The 20,392-nt window shown below is 40.7% G+C and overlaps 1 protein-coding gene across 1 annotated transcript; it reads left to right on the plus strand.

Moving 5' to 3' along the window:
* Nucleotides 1–1,424: 1,424 nt before the first annotated feature.
* On the plus strand, nucleotides 1,425–10,540 carry LOC112563346. The gene is made up of 3 exons (XM_025237256.1): nucleotides 1,425–1,994; nucleotides 7,803–7,993; nucleotides 8,390–10,540. Exons 1-3 carry the CDS (start codon nucleotides 1,938–1,940, stop codon nucleotides 9,387–9,389), a joined length of 1,248 nt encoding a protein of 415 aa, XP_025093041.1. The 5' UTR covers nucleotides 1,425–1,937; the 3' UTR covers nucleotides 9,390–10,540.
* Nucleotides 10,541–20,392: the final 9,852 nt, after the last annotated feature.

Here is a 20,392-nt window from a genome sequence, read left to right on the forward strand (position 1 = left end):
GTCTCTGTTCTGGATTGTTCTTCACTTCTTGTGCTGCGTCGTTTCCCCTATCGACATCTTCTTGTGTCCTGTTCCATCTTGCTTTGTGTTTTTGGCTTAACAAATAACAAGATCATAAGCTTTCTTCAGCGACACTTTAATTTTCCGGCGTTGTGAACCATGTTTTTCATTTTGTGACTGAAGGACCACGCACGTTGCTACATGTTGTGAAGTTTAGATCTTAGATCTCTGCGCTCCAGGGATGTCGTCACGTGATAAGATAAGTTTAGTGTTCCTGCATCTTGCTCTGAGCGTGTTTCTGGTCTGCTGTCGTGTTCGTCCCAGGATTGTGATGTTTTCAACTATGTTGCCTTAAAACTATTTACTGGGCTGAATTTGAGAATGTCACTGACAGGCTGGTGCTGGCAGGAATGCTGTCAATGCTCGCCACATGTTCTCAGATATCTTCTGAGGAGTGTGAAGGTGATGAGGACTGAATTTGTCTCACCTGTCTTTCCTGTCAGTGACCTTGCACCTTCCACCAGCTACACGCCGCTCTTGGTGCCTTAAATTAGTACTGTGACTATAACCGTAATAAAATCTTTTGTTCGAGACAACAACATCCCTAAAAGATATTCCCATTGCCCCTACCCTCTTAATCAACCACCGGGCCAAAGTTAATGGAGGAAAACACAAATATATCGCAAACGAGATAATCACAGAAGGAAATTGTCAAGAAAGTAGAGCATTAAAAAAAAACAAAAACAACAACAACAAACCGCGAGGCTCTCATTATATTGGGATTAGGGGGCAACTGTTTATGTCTGGTATAGAGAGGTCTCCAACTACACTCTTTCTTTCTCTATTCTCTCTATCCTTATTCTGTAAGATCGCATGCCATGGAATATTTGTGGCTTTCATTTTAAAATATATATATACAAAACGAGGTACTGTTTCAGGGAGAACGCTGTTAAGAAGCGGAATTCAAACCTCAATTTCACGCGTGTGCTACAATATTTGAAGAAAAGCTTTAGAAAAAACATAGCAAGCACTAGTGTCAAAGTACAGGACAGGAGGGGTGGATTATAGGCATATGACGCCCCCACACCTCTGAGGTCGTCTGGGTGGAATTGCGGGAAAGATGAGATTATTTAGCTTCGATGTGAACGCTGTTTAATTGTATATTGTGTGCCCGGCCTGCATGATGATTGATTAACGGTTGTGAAAGTACTTGACTGGATCATTGCATATATTTCATCTTATACACTGTTTTCCCGTGTTCTCTCCACATTTTTCCATGTATTGTTTGTTAGAAATGATTAATTGACAATATACAACGATAAGCGTTCCTTGAATGCATGTTGTAAGTAAATACACATGACATCATGGCAACTATAATGTTCAGTCTATGCTTTTTGCGCTTGCGTGCACGTGCGTTTGTGTGCGCGTGTGAGTGCGTGAACTCGTCAAAGAAAACATCGCGGGCGTTTGGGCACCAGCACGTTGAGGTTGGCGGCGACGTGTGACGAAACGTGAAGAGGTGAGCGGAGCGCGTTGGTGTTCCAACTACGCAGTGCGCCCACGAAGTCGAAGCTTCTTCAAAGAGTCTTAAGAACTGACGAATCGACTCAACACCTCCTCGACTCCTGCCCACAAAGAATATTTTAATAAATAAAACTACGTCATGTGACTGCATGCGCACAGCTCGGGAATCCAGCGGCAGGATCCACCGCACTTGTCCTGTCCATATAAAAGAAGGGGAAGCTCCAAAAGAAGGCAGTGAAGCTGCTCGAAGCTCAGAGCCTGAACTTACTTCTCGGCACCGTGGCTGGTGTTGTCCCCAACCCGTGAGAAGTGCATAGATAAAGAGTTTGGGAATTTTATAGGAATCTTATAAGAATTTGGTGGACGAAATGCCTTGCACAGCTTACTAAAAGCAAACAAGAATTTAAACTTCCATGCTGCCAGGTCTTAAAGCCTTCAGAATTAATTGTGCGCGACATCAAGCCAAAATGGTAAGAGACTTTTTTAAAATTGAAATTTTAAGTAATATACACCTTCACGAACTATTGTTGTCGAAACGAAAGAAAACGCATACACACGCTACAATTATTGTTAAATATGTCTGTCACCAGAGGAATCTTAATTTTTTTTTTACCAAAGCTAAAGCGAGTTTAAAATATTTAAAGAAGCAAGTATTGTAAAGTGTGTACAGAAAAATTAATTTTTATAAAGGAAAGTGGATTCAGTATAGTTGCGAAAACACTACCATGGTATACGCTATGTTTCATACACCCGAACAGTTTTCTTAAATCTCTGTCATGTCTGGAAATAACTGAAATAGGATATTTTGATGAAAGGAAAATACGTTTTCTGTTTTTAAGTGGGCTGGAAAAGAATTTCCGCAGTTTTTCTTGCAAATCCTGAATTATCACTTAATTGTACGATTCATTTCTGCGCGCTTTGCATAAGAATGTCAGGGCTGACAAATAACTTGAGAGGGCGCACCCTCTACAAGTGGTTTTATCAATACTCTATAGCGAAATGAAAAGTGAACGATCTGAGATGAAGGGGCTGGAGCACGTAAGATTTTTCAGCAATTGCAGATTTTTGTTGTATTCTTTTTTTTTTTTTCGTGAAATGCACATTATTATCACTTGCAAGCTAAAGCTTGACGCCCTCTTATCTTTTATACGACACAGAAACTATCATACTTTTCCATCTCTGCAAAATTCTTAACTTCGGACGAGATGCTTGTCCACTCCTGGATACTACACAACAGCTAAAGTATTTTGAATATTTAGAAATATATTGACTTTCGTTTCTGGATTTTGATGAAAATAGACACACTAAATAGACTGAACAAAAAAAAGAAACTGTGATCAGACAGCTGTGTCCTCTGTCGTCTCACGTCCTTGTCGCCCTCGGAGTCTTCAGAGATGTACAGATGTCTGGTGTCCACCGGTACTATGACTGCTCCGTATTTTTGCCGGGTTTCCTGCGATACCTAAAGTCAGATATCTGAACAGATCTCTTCTCGAATTTATCTTTTTTCAGTCTACCAGTCCTTTCTTTTGCCTAATCCCTGGCATACATCAGCGCAGATTTCCCCCTTTTTATGTCTGTTGTTGTCTCTATAGCTTGCTGATTTTTTTTGTCTGTGTCCAGTGTGTAGTAAATATGTCTGTTATATACATTTTGTATGGGTTTGAATGTGTTTTGTACTCTGATAAATGTTCGTAAAGCGCATTGAGTACAGTGGAGGTATGCGCAATAATAATAATAATAATAATAATAATAATAATAATAATAATAATAATAATAATAATAATAATTTGTAGAGTGAGAGTGAGAGTGAATGATACCATTTAATCTAAATTGAATCGTCCTCATGACATTTTCAAGGAGGGAGAGAGGTCACCGTGGAAAAAAAAATTAGAAACCCATCGTCGGAAAGAGATGCTCCCTAGAGATATTACGAGTTCAAACTACGGTGGGTGTCCGCCATTTCCAATTAACTCAATAATCACCTGTGGCATCATACACCTGCCAGCCCACGACTTTTTTTGATTGCATCAACTTCTGAAAGGCATGCGCACATCGTCTTTCATGGTGTCCAGTTACAATGCAATACTTCAAATAGATTAACAGGTGATTGCTCATTGTTGAAGCTGCTCTAGTTTGCTCAGATTAAACAAGGGTTTTTCAGTGCGAACTTCCCGGATTTTGTATGGCTCCGGTGTTCTTCTATAGATAGTGTACACGATTTATTTCAATCTTCTTGTTGTTTTTCTGGAGAGGTTGTGAATGTGTTTTACCGTGTTCTGGTGACATCTATGATTAAATAGCTTTTGGGGTTTTGGTTTAGGTTGATATAGTCTTGGTGTTGGCTTTCCTTTTGAAAAGAATGAGAAGATAAAATGATCGTAGTGCAGCGTACCTGTTAATTAGAGAGGGTGACCTTGTTTCTGCAGGTGAGGGGAGTGGCTTCAGGTAGAGTGCACTGAACTTTCTGTTTAGCCCGGAAAGGTATTTTGTAAGCAACTATGACAACTGGATTTTTGCGATTGCACGAATATTGTTTTATGGACGGACAGATGTTTTAACTTTCTATCTGGATTGAGATCCCCAGTGAACAGCAGATTAAAGGCGCACGTTAAGTCTTTCTGCGTTGTTTATGTTCACTTAACCTGGACAAGCATGTGGCTGATTGACACCTAAGCAAGGTATACACACAACTACACGTCCATCCATTTTTGTGTGCGAGCTTACTGGGGTTCAGTCAATGTCTGGCTTTTATTTTCAGTCTTAATTTTTAATATTATCTTTTTAAGACCCTGGCAGGCAAACCTTTCACTATGACAAAAGGAAACCTTTTCACTTTTATTTGCTCCTGAGAAAATGTTAATGTTAATCCCACCTTTACTCTCAGTCGTTTACTAAGGTGTGAGCATATCTGGATATGTTGAAAACATGCGCAGGTGTACCTGAATAAACATTTGATCATTTACTTTAAAAATATCTCCAATTTCTACAAGTAACAAATTTACGATTTAAAAAAAAAGTAATAATAATAATTTTGCTTCAAGATTATTCGGAAGTTGAATAAAAGCATAATATGTAAAAATCTCCACATGGTGCTCGGGTAATATATCGATGTCTATAAATCTTTGCACATAACCTGAGACAATACTGATGGTAGCCTGTTTTAAATTCATAAGCTTGATCACTTTTGTGCGCTGATCAACGAAGCTGTGAAATTACCACAAGAACACCTCTTTATTAGGATAATCCCGACTTACGATTTCCTCTTAGTAACGACCCAAAACTATTTTACGGACAGTGTTCGTCAACGTCATGTCTATTAGGATTACTTTCCAACCAACTTACAATCGACAGTTTGGACTCTATTTCATCTTTTGGCAGAGTCACATGTTAAAAAAATTAAGTACATTTTAAAATAAACTTCTTCTGGTTAACCATTTATCCTATAAATTATTATGATTTTCTGCAGAAATAACTTGCTTATAAAAATAAATTTTTGCGGCCACCTGTTAACGTTCTATGTGACGAATTTTTAAAAATCCCATTTAAATAAAATTTGTAGCTTATTTTAGGACGGCTTCTGCATTAACTTTGGGATACATACTGATCTGTCACTCCGGAGATGTGTAGATCTACAGATTTCTTGTACCTAGACTTAGCTCTATATAAATCCTTTACAAAGCGCAACAATGGCGAAATCTATAAGCATTACCAATTGAAAGAAAAAACGACAAAAAGGCACTAACTTTACGAGAAAGAGTAAAGTTGATCAAAAGTGGTGATCAAGGTGAGACTGGAATCGCACTTGCAAATTCTCGTGCTGTGATAAAAACTCAGTTTCAAAATAAAATCAAAGGGAAAAGGGCACTGCTGGAAAGATGGCATGGTGGCAAAAGTGGAGATATGAAATTATCTAAAGTTGGTAAAAGTGTGTAAGCAGCGACAGACGACAATTTAAGGTGAGGCAGAGGACAATTCCAGTGACGGGAAAACTCATTCAGGAAAAGGCTTTGGGTCTGGCCGGAGGATTTGACGATCTCTAGGCCTCGAAAAATGGACGAAACGTCATAACAGGAATAATTGAATATTTAACAAAAGAGAGCATAGGTCTTTGGACACAGAGGAAAGTTAAGTCGTGACCGATCACAGTCTCCCTTAGTTTTTGCCTATGGATTGTATAGGAGACCCCCGTCCGAGATTGCTACTGTTGGAAACAAAGGATTCCGTTTTTTTTGCTAGGCTAAAAATTTTGGGAATCAGTGGGTATTATGTTAGTAACGACAGACAATAGATGTGGTGGATTAATGTGCAAGTAGAGGCTAGAGCTTTTGTTAAATGGTGATTGATCAAAGCCACTAAAAACAAGAGATGTTACTTTCAGATAAACTAAATAATGCTTAAAATAAACACACACAGCTATTATTTATCTGGAGTATGTGAAGGCTAAAACTGATAACTCCCACTGTATGTATTTATTTTTCTTTCCCTGCTTATTTAAATAGATTCTCCGACGGAAAGCGTGAAAGTGTAGTTCACGACTGAAAATTGGACATGGGGTGTTGATTTAATGTATCCCTTCAATGCACAATTGACAAAATTATCTCCTTTGTACATCTTTTCTATGAACAAAACTATTAACAAAACTATTGATTGCAGTTTCCTGTAAGCGGTTTGATCTCAATTTTTACTTTCATGCAAACTCTTCTGTTCCGTATTTTTTGCTTCACATTAGAGAAAAGCACTTGATTAATAAGAAAAATAATACAAAGAGGGAAACATGACAGTCCCCAAAGTATTATCGAAAAATTCTAGACATTCTGTAACTGCCACATAAGAGAATCGGTTAACATTGTGTTAAAATATTCCATATGATACACACTGCGGTAACTCATTCCGGCGATCAGTGAAGATAAATGTAATTGTCACGAACAGCAATGTAAGATATATCCAGCAGCCTGCAAATCAAACAGCGTTACCGTCAGTGTAGACTGATAATCAAGGAAACTGTAGACTTGCAAATGGTCATCCGAAAGTTAAGATAATCACAGGGTAAAACAAGCGCAGGATAACAGCCTTCATTCTCTACCCCTAGCTTCAAAAAACCCAGAAAAAAACAAGCAAAAAACTCCCAGACAAAACTGATAGAGAGGAAAAACAAAACAGAAAACAAGGCGGGATAGTGGGCATATATAATGTATAATTAATTATAACATTATGAAGTTTGTAGGGAACACAAATAGCTAATTTCTTTGATAAAACTGTCACATGTTCAGGAAATAAATTCTGAGGGGAAATGTCATTAAATCATCGAGAGATATGCAAATCAAATTCACAGTTTGCAAAGGTCTTTACCACTCCCACAAATACTGAGCTATTTCTCAGCTTTTAAAGAACTAAATATTTTCTGGCCAAACCGAAAAGATATTAAAAGTACGGTGCCAGGATTGTGCTTTGAAAGGAACGAATCTGTACCGTTCTGCTAAGAACGAAATGAAGTTTAAACAAATGTTTGCTGTCTGCCTGGCTGGCTAATCTCCCTCAAGAAGGTCTTTTCAAGAGCTCGCAGCTTTTCTGATATTCTGAGACGCAAAACACTAAATGAAAACGAACTGTTGGCGTCCAGGGTGAAAGAAAGGTTGATGTCTTCGTCTGGCTCTTTTACTAAGATGCCCTTTTCTGTACTGAAATAAACCGTTCATAAAGTTTATTTTTCTTTAAGTGAATATTCTGATGGCTTTAAGTTCTTACGAACGTGTAATACGAAGGTGCTTGTGTGCGCACCTATTTTAAAGTAGACATGGAGGAGAGAGTTGGGTGAAGAAATGGCAAAAGCACAAGAAAGTAAAATGTTCAACTGCTTGGGTCTGATAGTGAGAGTTGAGTAATTGATAATCATCTATTCTCCATTTATTCTGTTGACATTAACATTCTAAACACGTTTTATACACATGCACAAGCACACATACAAACGCAGAGCATGCACAGAGAGAGGGATTGGTAGGGGGAACATCTATGTTGACTAATAATGATAAAGATACCACTAAGTAAATACAGAAGGCAAATTCTAAATGCTGGTTGAGCAAATTTTTTTAAAAAAAGATCAAAAGTCCTGGAAAATAAACAACATTTTGAATAAAACTTTCGCTTTAGTCCGTTTGTTATTAACAGAGAATGCACGATCTTTCATAATTTGATACTGAAGATGTCACAGGATAAGCGCGTCGATTAGTATACTTTACACAATGCCGATTCTTATCGCATCTTTACATATTTTTCAGGTTTTGGGATTTGAGAAAATGAGAGCATCTCTCTGTCTTGTGATGGTGCTGCAGCTGTCCTGTTTTGCTGATACAGAGGCACTGAGCTGTGCCAAGCTGTGTTCCCTTCATCAGATACACGAATCAGCTGAAGACGCTGCTAGAGAACTCTTGTGTCTGTCGTCATGTCAACATCGTCAGGCAGAATTCACGTGAGGAGAAATGAAGACATTAAGAGCAAGCGTGTGAATTAGAGGTTTTTAATGGATTATAAATACACATCACATCAACATTTTTAGGCAACACAATTGTATTTAATAATAATAATAATAATAATAATAATAATAATAATAATAATAATAATAATAATAATAATAATAATAAATTTAAAAAAAGATGATGATGATGAAAAATTACAGAGTAATTTTTCCCACTTTAAAGTAGTCACAGTGCACTAAAGTAAAACATATCCATGTGTAAATAAAACACCGATACATTTACCGACAAATATTAACAAATATATACAGCAACAGAACCTAAAAGATACAGACCTAAAATCATCTCTCTCTCTCCAGCTGCTGTTAACATTTTTTTCTTCCTTATTTCAGCCACGCAGTGAACGAGAACAAGCAAACAGACGGCGAAGAATTCTCAGACGATTTATCACGAGCGTACATGGCGGGTTTAGACAAACGAGGGAGCTGGAACAAGCGTGGGAGGGATAATTACTGGGGAGCAGAAGATAAACGTTTCTACCTGACCGATTCCACCAGACCGTTCCACCTACAGAGCCGCGGCAGCTGGAACAAACGCCAAGCGCTCCATCTGGAAACCGGAGACGTCCAGAGCGACCGTGTCGACGTGGACGTGAGAGGAAGCTGGAACAAACGCGGTCCAGACAGCTTAGAAAATAGAGAGAGCAGCAGAAGCAGATGCAGAACAAGAAATGCCGAGGACAGAAACTGGAACGAGCAGGGAGCCACGGTCTGCGATGACACGGACGACGAAGAAACAGACAGCCTTCAGGTACCATTTGAGTGGCCGATCAACGTTGATATTAGAGGAAGCTGGAATAAGAGAGGAAGCTGGAATAAGAGAGGAAGTTGGAATAAAAGAGGAAGCTGGAATAAAAGAGGGAGTTGGAATAAAAGAGGGAGTTGGAGCAAACGGGATACTCGCTTCATGGAGGGTAGACACTTCAACAAAGAGACAGACAAGGTCAAAGAGCAAGGAGCCTTAGCTTTCAGTTATAACGAAGATGCAAAATCTCCAGCGCATGAAGAAAACGCAGACAAACATCTAAAAGTGGTTGTTGCCAAGGAAGAGGTCACGACCAAAAGTAAGCCTGTCGGCACTGATGAACAAAGTCGCTGGAACTATAGTCAACGTCATCAAATCGCTGTTGCACAGAGAGGCAGCTGGAATAAACGGATCCCTTTGCACTTAAATATCCGCTTTCCACTCTCCTCTCAGAAGAGAGGAAGCTGGAATAAAAGATCCTTGCTTAAGTTGCCCGAGAACAGTGAGGAGATGAACTACCCCGGACGAGCAGTTCATCGGAATGGGTATGCGGCAACGCTGTTACCTGTCAGGTGGGCCTTGAGATGATAAGATGGCAAGAAAGCCAGACAATGGTCTCCTAAAAATCCTTCGACTGATGTCAGACGTGGAAGAAGAAGATTGAGGAAACAGAAGCAAACGACTTTCGGTAATATAGTCTCAAAGGGAACGTCTTCTGCTAGTCTGAGATTTCACTACAAACCTCGGAAACAGATTTACGATTTCTATCAATACTCTTTTTCAGAAGAAAATTCAAAAATGCTCCGCTTACTCATGTTCTCTGAGAATGCCGAGAAGCAGAAATTACAATGTTATAAAACAGTAAATTTTCAGACTACAATGAGATGAGTTTACGATACTCTCGGCTCAGTTCATTGCGTCTACTGTACAGCAAGTGAGGAACTAAGAAGCGATTTAAGTCACAGCTGATAAGTATTTGTCTTCCCCATAAATACCAGCAGTCGACTACATTAGTAACAGTTTGTGGACCATTTTATTGCCTGCAACTGCATCTTTTAATTCTACTCTATTTGCTCTGCACTGACGTAAACTGACACTACGAACTGTTTTGCTTCTTCATCTCAAGAATAAACAACACGAAAAAAAAAAAAAATCCCAAACAAACCATTTTTACTCTTATTGTCGTTATTGCTTCTATCTTTCTTACGAGTGCGTCTATCTTCGTGCGGGTGAGCGTGTCCGTCTGTTCAACTTTCTAGTAATGGTCGCTTAAAACAAAGAAAGTCCTTTCCTTCCATAAACTGTCTGTCCCTCTCTCTCTGACCTTTTAAGCCAAATGCCAGTCATTCAGGTTTCAAACTATTGCTTAATAAGCAGCCACTTTCAACAAAATAAATGTGAACTCTGACTTATCTTGAAGTTCTTTTTACGCTTATCATTACACAACGAACGCATGAAAAATAAGGAAAGTTTAACAACTACCAACTAACTCCTGTGAAGATAAATGTACACTAGTTGCACAAAATGTCTTTGTTAAATAAAATTGAAAATGCTTTCACAATGCCTGCCCATTCTTCGGAGGAATTTTGGAAAATACCAGGTCACACATATCAAGCTAAACATCAGGTCATTCCGGAAGTAACTTCATGGGCACTAAATAAATAAACTTTAATATTACTTTTATGATGATAGTATTTTATCACGCCACTACTGCTGTTACTAACCACCCTGTGCACGATTGACTGAAAGAAATAAAGAGAACTGAACTCCGCCTGGAAACCTCGGGGTAACCTGCCGGTCCCAAGCCCGGATGAAGGAGGAGGGTTGGGCGTGGGGCTAGCAACCCCACCCTGTAAAACAACCCCTGCTACAGAAACCGCAAATACAAACAAGCACAACGAGAACCAGGACTGGAAGATCCCTCTTAGGAAGGGTGACGCGTATAAAGAGCAGTGACAGACGACAGCAGGGAGAGATGAAATAGAAGGAACAACAGCAGGAGAAAAGAGACAGCTCGTGGCTCGCACAGACTACGCAACGAACATCCCCCAAATCCATTAATAAACATCGGTACTAATCATGACCAGAAATTAATCGTATAAAATTCCACCCTGCAATACCAATATGTCACGAAAGAGTGGGATAGGGCTATAGTGCGGGTTTTTACACATCTGTTCTTTTCTCTAGAAATGACGTAACACACGCAAGAGCTGATGAGAACTTAAAGGGATTCTAAAGGCAAAATAAAACTGCTTAGAATCGCGTAAAGAGTAGGATAAATTTGAATCTCGTCTATTTATATGTGTGTTCATGTGCAAAACGTTGAAGGTTTTTAGTAGAATGTTGTGTTTAATAAGAGAAATTACACGAGACACTTTTTTTGCCTCCTCGAAGTCTCGTTCTCCGTCACGTGACTCTATGACGTGTGGTTTCCATAGTGAGAACCATGCCTCGAGAATGTGCTGCACCCGATTGGCACGAAAAGATGGAAAAAGATTCAAAATTTTCTTTTCATCAGTTTCCGAAAGACAGAGTCTTACAAGCCTTACACACAGAGTGCGTCATACGAATAAACAGATGACGTCAAATCTTCGCAATGATACAGATAGAGACTGACGTCACAACAAGACTCTGACATCACAAGAAGACTCCTCTGCTTGACCATCTCGGGAAGCTATCGTGGTTACTCGGCAGAAGGACACAAAGGTCGATTTCACTGGATTTTTTCAAATTTAATAAACATCGGCAACCGAAATAGTGCTAATAAGTGTTAATTAAGTGATAAACGAATCCTTTATTTCTCCTGTAGTGCTCTCGTGCTATGTAATTGTAACTAAATATATTTTTGAAAAGTTTGACCGTCACCACAGCCTTATCACAAGCCTTGAGTATCCCTTTAAGCCCGCACAAAGGTACCTGCGCGTACAGGGAGAGCAACTTTCGACCTACCATGGGCGTGTATAGGTGGACTGATGTCTGTATGCCGAGACTCACTGTCGGCCTCTTGCGAGGTGATCCACAGTCAGTCTCGGTGAACCTCAGGCCGGTCGTACTTCCGGAAGAGCAGCGCGAAAATGGAATTTAATGAGACGTTTGATATCAATAATATAATTACCGTAAGTGTATTGCTTGTTTGCACTATTAACCAAACTTGTATCTATGTAGAACACAAAAGTATTTGCTTCACTAGTCTGAAATCTTTTGTATGAAATAATAAATAATATGAATCGCATTTAAACTTCTAGATCTAGAATCATGAAGTGTTCGGATATATGCTTCATCTCGGTCTCTCGCTTTTATATAAAATCTGGTATTTCGTTGTGCTTTCAGGATGATGATTGCTTGCTACATATGCAAGATAGTGGTAGTACTGTTACCAAATCGGCAGTGACAGTCAAGGTAAATATCATCAAGGACGTAAAGAGGATATTCGTGATATCATACTTTATTGCGTGCAATATTTTGATCATTGGACACAGCCCAGGATTAACTTTTAAGCACATCGACATTGTACTCCATGTACTCCATATTCATGTTTAACAAATAATTTTAGATAACAAATTTATGTACGTATATTCTGAACATCAATGATCACAAATTGAAAATGTCAGTTTATGACTTTAAGCATGGGAAAATATAATTATGAATTAAATGGTAAAATGATCTATACATATACAACAGAAGAAATAAATTGAATAAAAGATAATATTTTAGTTGTCACCTCGTTAGAAGTAACGTGCTTTCCATTCAATAAAGGTGTTTGATTTATAGATAATATGCTTGATCAGAAAGTAATTCATGAGCAAATCACAAAAGTATTCAACCTGTTTACAATATCACATTCCAGACAAATTTACAAATCATCAGTGATGTTTGCCATTCCTTGGCAAATGGGATTCACTACACTATCATTATTACAGGTTATCATAGCATTGAATGATTTCATTACATTTGTCTCATTGATATATATATATACTTTCAGAAGGTGAACTTCTTGAAAAAGTGAAGTTTCTGGATGACTGTCTTGTGCCATGCAAGATGTTTGTACGTGCTTCAAGAGAAAAGGCATGGAGTTTATATCATGCTGCCTACATAAAGAATATGAGCTCTGTGGTGGAATTAACATCTGCTTCTGCATGGATTTGCGTGAAAACATTTGAAAAGTTAGTTGCTCTGAATTATCCAGTGAACGCAGAGCAAACTCAGGCATGCCAGTCATCAGCATTCCATGATAAAATGAAAGACATCATATCTTATGTAGAAGGCAGCATTGTAGCGAAAATAAAAAGATTGTCCAAAGGGAAAGAGCAACAATGTTTGGATGCCCTGTGCACCAAACATGATACAACCATGCTGACAGCCACTTTAGACAGGGGAGGGCTCATTTATTTAAATGAAAAGGCTAAGGAATTGTTTTATGCTCTAGAACAGGGGTGGGCAATTAATTTTCCCAAGGGGCCGGATGAGAAACTGGGATGGTTCTAGAGGGCCGGATGAGAAACTGGGATGGTTCTAGAGGGCCGGATGGGAAACTGGGATGGTTCTAGAGGGCCGGACTAATATACTTAACTCAGTTTTACCCAATACTGTATATATAGTATATTTACTGGTGGGCGGCCAGCGGGCGGGCCGGTCAGAGACAGGAGGCGGGCCGGATCCGGCCCGCGGGCCGGCGTTTGCCCAGGTCTGCTCTAGAACATAGGTTTGTACAAACATGTAGAAGTACTCCCTCAAGCTGTAGAAGTGTGTGGTGTGTGTGTGTGTGTGGGGGGGGGGAATTGGTGTTTTACGCCGTGTCAGCAGCTAAGGCTATATTACGGAAAGCAGCCAGCCCTGTAAACAGATGCCACGTGCAGAGAAAGATCAGCGTGCCCGAGACGAGAAATGAACTCAGGGCAGCTAACCTTCACTGTGTTGGTGACAGGCGCTAACAGCGCTAACCGTTGCACCACCGGACCGCTCTAGCTGTAGAAGTGTAGATTTTGCAATAGCCTGTGTAGATGACGAAGAGCTGTTACCTAATTTTTATTCAATTTCTTACAAATCGGATATTAGTGAGACTGCTAAACAAAGGGTGTTTTGCGTGATTGCTTGTCTGTATTTTCAAATAAGAATTCACCATGAGTGTCATAGGTTCATGGAGAGGCACCAGCAGCAGCAACATGCATCTAAGTCAAAACAGCGCCTAAGGAAAAGTTTACAAGATGCCACCAATGCTTAGGATAATTAATTGCTCTGACATCAGAGAACCTTTGCAGTAAAACAGTATTGAGAAGAACAAAAAAGCTCTAGATTTATATCAGCAAGTAGGTTCAAAGTTCATAAGCTGTTGTAGACAGAAAGTAAGATCTATTTATAAAAGTGTAACACCCATGACATTTGGGCGGTCGGAGAATGTGTTGTGTATTTACATAGTTATTTTGAGTTCTGGTTTGGGTGTGTGGTGGGCTGGAGGTGTGACGTCATAGATTGTGATGTCAAAATAACGGTGACGACAAAAAGGTGACGATAAAAAAGTGACGAAAAACGGACGACGTTAGAAAAAGACCGGAGGAGGATACTAGCTGAGAAAAATATTCTTAACATCAAAATAAAGAGCGAATTTGACGAATTTGTGTTGGAGTTTCACACCCAACTCTCAAACATCGTGCCCGCTACATATGCAATTAGTGTTGTGGCCCTTTGCTCCTCAAGGAGTAACAAGGACTAAAGTATTATGTGATTGTCACGGACCATTCTGTTAGGAACAGGGGGTTGTTGCCCCTGTCTTTTGTTTGTAAGAGATTATTGCCCTTACCAGTATCGGAGAGTGTTTTTGGTTGCCTCGTGTTTAGCGTCAGAACACGACGTCATTTTATGACGTAGTTTTAGATTTTGGGGAGAGTGAAAATTTTTGGAAGAAGCAGACGACGGGAGAGGAGATATAGAAGGGACAGGCGTGGAAGTGGTCTGCCTGTACGCGGGGATACAGGGACCGGTAATAAGTAAATTAGTTGCTTGCCGAGTCAAGGAAGCTACTCCAGAGACACACAACGAAAAAGATGGCCGCTCCTCGTTGTGCGACGTCTGCAGCTCTCACTTCGGATTCAAATTTATTTCAATTTTTCATCGCTTTGGTCTGACCCTGTGTAGGTTAGTTGTCAAGTTATCGACTTGGGGTGTTGCGTCTGTGTCTAGTGATGACGATTTTTACGTTTGTAACACCCATGACATTTGGGCGGTCGGAGAATGTCATGTGTATTTACATAGTTATTTTGAGTTCTGGTTTGGGTGTGTTGTGGGCTGGAGGTGTGACGTCATAGATTGTGATGTCAAAATTAGGGTGACGACAAAAAAGTGACGGAAAACGGACGACGTTAGAAGACCGAGGGAGTAGACTAGCAAGAAAAAATATTCTTTTCATCCAAAAAAAGAGGATTTTGACGAATTTGTGTTGGAAGTTCCACACCCAATTCTCTCAAACATCTGCCCACTACACGTTCATTCTTGTTTTTCATTTTGGATGGCTGTGACCGTTACCACTAGCCGACATTATTAAGATGGCGGTCAGCTTATTTCATGCTGGTCCCCGGCTTCTCTACTCCCACGAGCTCTTGCTCCATCTTCGTTCCTCTCCCTCTGTTACCCGGAGTTTTCGGGCGCTGCAAGTCGACATCACACGGCTCCCTCCACTTCGCAGATCAAGAAGGAGAGGACGCAGAGGCGGTGTGAAGCGGAGACTCAAGAAGTTTCGTCTGGATGATCGACGCAGGTCTCCACCTCTTCCTTCTATCCTGCTCTCCAATGTCCAGTCGATTCGTGGCAAGATTGATGAGCTTGAGGCGTGGATACACAACTTTCGACTGCACAGGGATACTTGTTTGTTGGCGTTTACGAAACATGGCTACATGACGGTGACGCTGATCTAGACATCGCTGGCTTCTCTGGCCCGTTTAGATCTGATAGATCTGCTGCAGTTACTGGCAAGGCGCGTGGCGCGGAGTGTGTTTCTATGTCAACAACAGTACTGTAAAACGGTTATTCTTCGTGAAAAGATGTGTACTTGTGACCTTGAACTTCTCACAATTTCGCTTCGCCCATTTATCTCCCGAGAGAATTCCCCCAGCTGTTTTTTCACGCTTGTGTATATTCATCCCAGCAAATGTTTCCAATGCGTTACAGTGCATTGCAGATGTGACTCACAATCTCGACTCGCTTTGTCCTGATGCTCCAAAGTTTATTTTGGGAGATTTTAACCACTGTGATCTGACATCGGTTCTCATAAACTACGACCAGTATTGTGACATGTCATACTACACTGAGTCAGACAACACTCGACCTCGTGTACGGAACTGTACCACATGCGTACAGATCTCTACCCTGCCCAGTCTGGGTGCGTCCTATCATCTCAGTGTACAACTGATACCCGTTATAAAACCTGTGATCAGGCGGGTACGCCGAACAGTCCATTCCACTAAATGCTGGGCTGCCGACAATGTTGCACACTTACAGGACTGTTTTCAATTACTAACTGGATGTCTTTTTAGAAGCATGTCCTACTCTGAACGACTTAGTGACGCCATCTCTTCCTATATCTCCTTTTGTGTCGATTGCACCATTCCATCCAAACAATTGTCTCATCCTAACAACAAACCTGGTGACCAAGAGCCTGAAAGCTGTGCTTTAATAGGAAAAAACGTGTGTTCTTCACAGTCTGTACACGACAAAAATAGTCAATCGAGAGTCCGTGATGCTATCCGTCGAGCCAAGGTGCAATATAAGTCGAAAATCGAGTCTCAGTTTGCTACAGGCAACATCCGAGAGCTTGCAGGACTGAAGAACATGCCAGTACTGTCGATCGGAGTAAGGGTCGAAAGCCAAAACTCGATCTCAGGCGTTGACAGTGCGGCCCTTCCTAATGCTCTTAATGCTTTCTTGCTCGGTTCGAGGCACATGACTTTCTCCGTGGAAGTTCACGATGTGCTCGTTCTCTTCACCCTGTCCGAAGGTTGAGATTTGTCGCGAGCAAGTTGTGGAGCTGTTTCAGGGAGTAAATATTCGCAAGCCTCGGTCCGGGTGGTATTGTGGCAGAACATTACGTTTCTGTGCGCACCAACTTGAGGCATTTACTTCAAACATCTTTTCAGCGCTCTATGGATTCACTCTCCATCCCAAGATGCTTGAAATTATCTACCATTGTTACAGTTCCAAAGATAGTTTCAGCTCGGCATCTCAATGACTTAACCGTGCCTTAACATCGTTGGTCATGAAAGTATTTGAGACAATCATCAAAGCATTGATTCTTAATGCCGCTAACAATGTCTTGATCCTTGCAATTTGCATACCAGTCCAAAGCGAGTGTGATGATGCTAAACTGTTCATCCTCCACACTTTAATCAAACACCTGAGAATCCTCAAGCCCATCTCGACTATTATTCGCTGATTTCTCTTCGGCCTTTAACACTATCCAGCCACATAATTTAGCTCGAAACCCTCGACGAGTTTTCCTTGATCATCAGCTAGTGTCATGGATAATTCACTTTTGGTCGACAGGCAGCAACGAGTTCTTGTTCAATGGCACTTTTCCGACTTAACCACCACATGCACCGCTTCACCTCAGGATGTGTTCTATCCCCCGCTTCTGTTTATCCTGTATACAACAGTTGTCGCAGTAGTCATGAGGGTCACTATCTTGTTCAAATTCTCTGATGACACTGCACTGCTCTTTCCTTACGGCCGGTGCACACTCACGTGTTGCTTTGGAAGAATCATTGTTGGCGATGTCAACTTTCTAGAACTTAATGTGAGTAAGAACGAAGAGATGTCTTTGATTTCCGTCGGAATTCTCCACCCGTGTCCCTCTGTGTCATCCCATGACAAGGAGTGGAAATTGTTCTGCTTTTAAATACCTGGCACCATCTTCGATAGGCGACTTTACTGGATGTCAACACTCAATCTGTCGTGAAGAAGGCTCAACAACGCCTCTTCCTCCTACGGAAGCTGAGTCTTTCTCTGTCTCCCCCCAATTCTTCAGCTTTTTTACAGATCAACATATAGAGAGCGTGCTGTCCTTCTCGTTCATCTGTTTCTATAATAGTTTATCGGAAGGACAAGAGCAGCATACATCGTGTGGTATCCACCTGCTCCAAAGTCGTTGGATCCTACCCAGAGTTCTCTTCAGGATTTGATAACAGGAGGACTCTTCTGAAAGTGTCTGCCATCCTTCGTGATGACAGGCATGCTCTGTCGGGTGAACTTGTCCAGCTCCCATCATGTCGCCGATATAGTATCCTGCATGCAGGAACAAACCGACTGCGGCTGTCTTTGTTTGCTTCAGCCGTCAGACTTTGAATGGATTATGAATGTGATGTGCATTGCGATCATGGGATATGACTTTAATCGAGCTGGTTATGATTGACTGCAACACAGACTGCTTGTGGGTTTAATATATATAATCGAGCTGCAACTGAATTGCCCTCTAGGGATCAATAAAGTATTCTCTTATCTTATCTTATCGTGCCCGCTACAAAAGTAACAATAAAATAACTATATCTATGCAATTAGTGTTGTGGCCCTTTGCTCCTCAAGGAGTAACAAGGACTAAACTAAAGTATCATGCGATTGTCACGGACCAGTCTGTTAGGAACAGGGGGTTGATGCCCCTGTCTTTTGTTTGTCAGAGATTATTGCCCTTACCAGTATCGGAGAGTGTTTTTGGTTGCTTCGTGTTTAGCGTCAGAACACGACGTCATTTTATGACGTAGTTTTAGATTTTGGGGAAAGTGAAAATTTTTGGAAAGAAGCAGACGACGGAGAGGAGATATAGAAGGACAGGCGTGAAAGTGGTATGACTGTACGTGGGGATACAGGGACCGGTAATAAGTAAATTAGTTGCTTGCCGAGTCAAGGAAGCTACTCTAGAACACACAACACTTCAGCAGACGATAACAGCAGACGTGGATATTTGCAAATCAAGGACTAAGTACGAGATCACAGATGCCGAAAGACAATTCTAGCGTAGAACACCCAACATTTTCCTTGTGCATCAAGTGTTATTTGAAGATTCAAGCTTTGTAATCTGAGAGAGGCGTGAAGAATCTAAAGCAGGATTGCGGTCAGTGTATGTGTTTCACGGACTGGATTGCTGTTTTTACTGCGAGCGCTTGCTTGCTGAGTTTGGGACTGCAACTTCAGTAGAACTGCTGCTGAAGGTTCCTCGCCGAATCTGCTACTGGGAGCGGTGGACATCGCCGAGCTGACGAGAAGTTCCAGACAAGAACAACCCGAGCCGACGACAATAGGCGGGCCGCATCTCATCGCAGCTTGAGAGTGTTGAGCAAGTGCGCTCCACTCTCGTACCTAACAACGACGACGATACACCGACCGCGTGGAGGGCCGTCGATGTCGTCTTTAAATTCGTGCAGTGGAGTGTCGAGGACACTGACGATTTGATTGTCCGCTGAAGCCGACAACGCAAAGTAAGACTTTTGCCTTTTGAGTTTACCAGTAGAGAGAGAGAGGGGGAAGGTCGTACCCCCATTGTTAATCTCAACCGTCAATGTTAGAGGGAGAGTAAGACGGTTTACACGGACTGTGTGTATGTGTGTGATGAACATTAATGAGCACACGGACATTGCTGGTGGCTAGAAAAGTGCTCGGAGAGACGTATCGTGAGGAGTGTCTTGAAACGGACATATGTATGTCGTCTTGGTGAAATTTTCGGTATTGAATAATATTTGACGTATACCTTATGATTTAGAACAGACAAGAGTGATAACTTGGGCGGTATGGTTTAAATTGATTTGCTTGAAAGTCTTGTATTACATGTAATTTATGTTTTTTAAATTTTTTTTTTTTTGGTGTATAATAAATAACAGAACGTCTCAATCTGAAGTGATTTCGTGTCGTTATTCGTAAAGAATGCGCAAGTCCGACTACCGGTTGTGACAGCGATTCATAGACTGAAACACTTCAAATTGAATATTTTGTAGAAGCATCTGGAAAGCCAAAGGCATGACTGTTTCCTGCTGATTTTAGTTCTGTGTTCAATACAGTACAACCACACTAAAACATGCTCTAGCAGAAGAATATTTTACGGAGTTCAAGTGTTATGCTATACCTGTATGCAGAAATAATAGGAACACGACAAAGTTTGTACCCTTTGCTGTGGAGCTCATCCACCATAGTTGACATATCAAGTGTGTGTGTGTGTGTGTGTGCATGGGTGGGTGATGCTGTAGGTGCGCCATAAGAATAATTGTAAGATCCTATCAAGTGGAAAGTTGGTTGGATTTTTGTTTTGTTACAATGCATCTCTTGCCTTATTCTTAGCTTGTAGGCAGCACTTGTTGGGTTTTTTGTCCCCATAACTGAGCACACTTTGCAAAGAATTGCCCATTGGAATTGATAATGTTAGTCATTTTTCATTTGACAGTTTAACAATAATGAAGTGTATTTATAGAGTGCAATATCCTAGCCTTATAAGCCAGCTAATGGCATGTTCCAAATGAAGTCATAATAAACGAAACATTTTATCTATTTTTTAAATTTTATTCTTGTAGCATTATTTAGCTCTTGTAGTAAAGTCTTTTTTTGATGAGCAAATATCACAT

The sequence above is a fragment of the Pomacea canaliculata genome, linkage group LG4, assembly GCF_003073045.1.
Source record: "Pomacea canaliculata isolate SZHN2017 linkage group LG4, ASM307304v1, whole genome shotgun sequence".
NCBI lineage: Eukaryota > Metazoa > Mollusca > Gastropoda > Architaenioglossa > Ampullariidae > Pomacea > Pomacea canaliculata.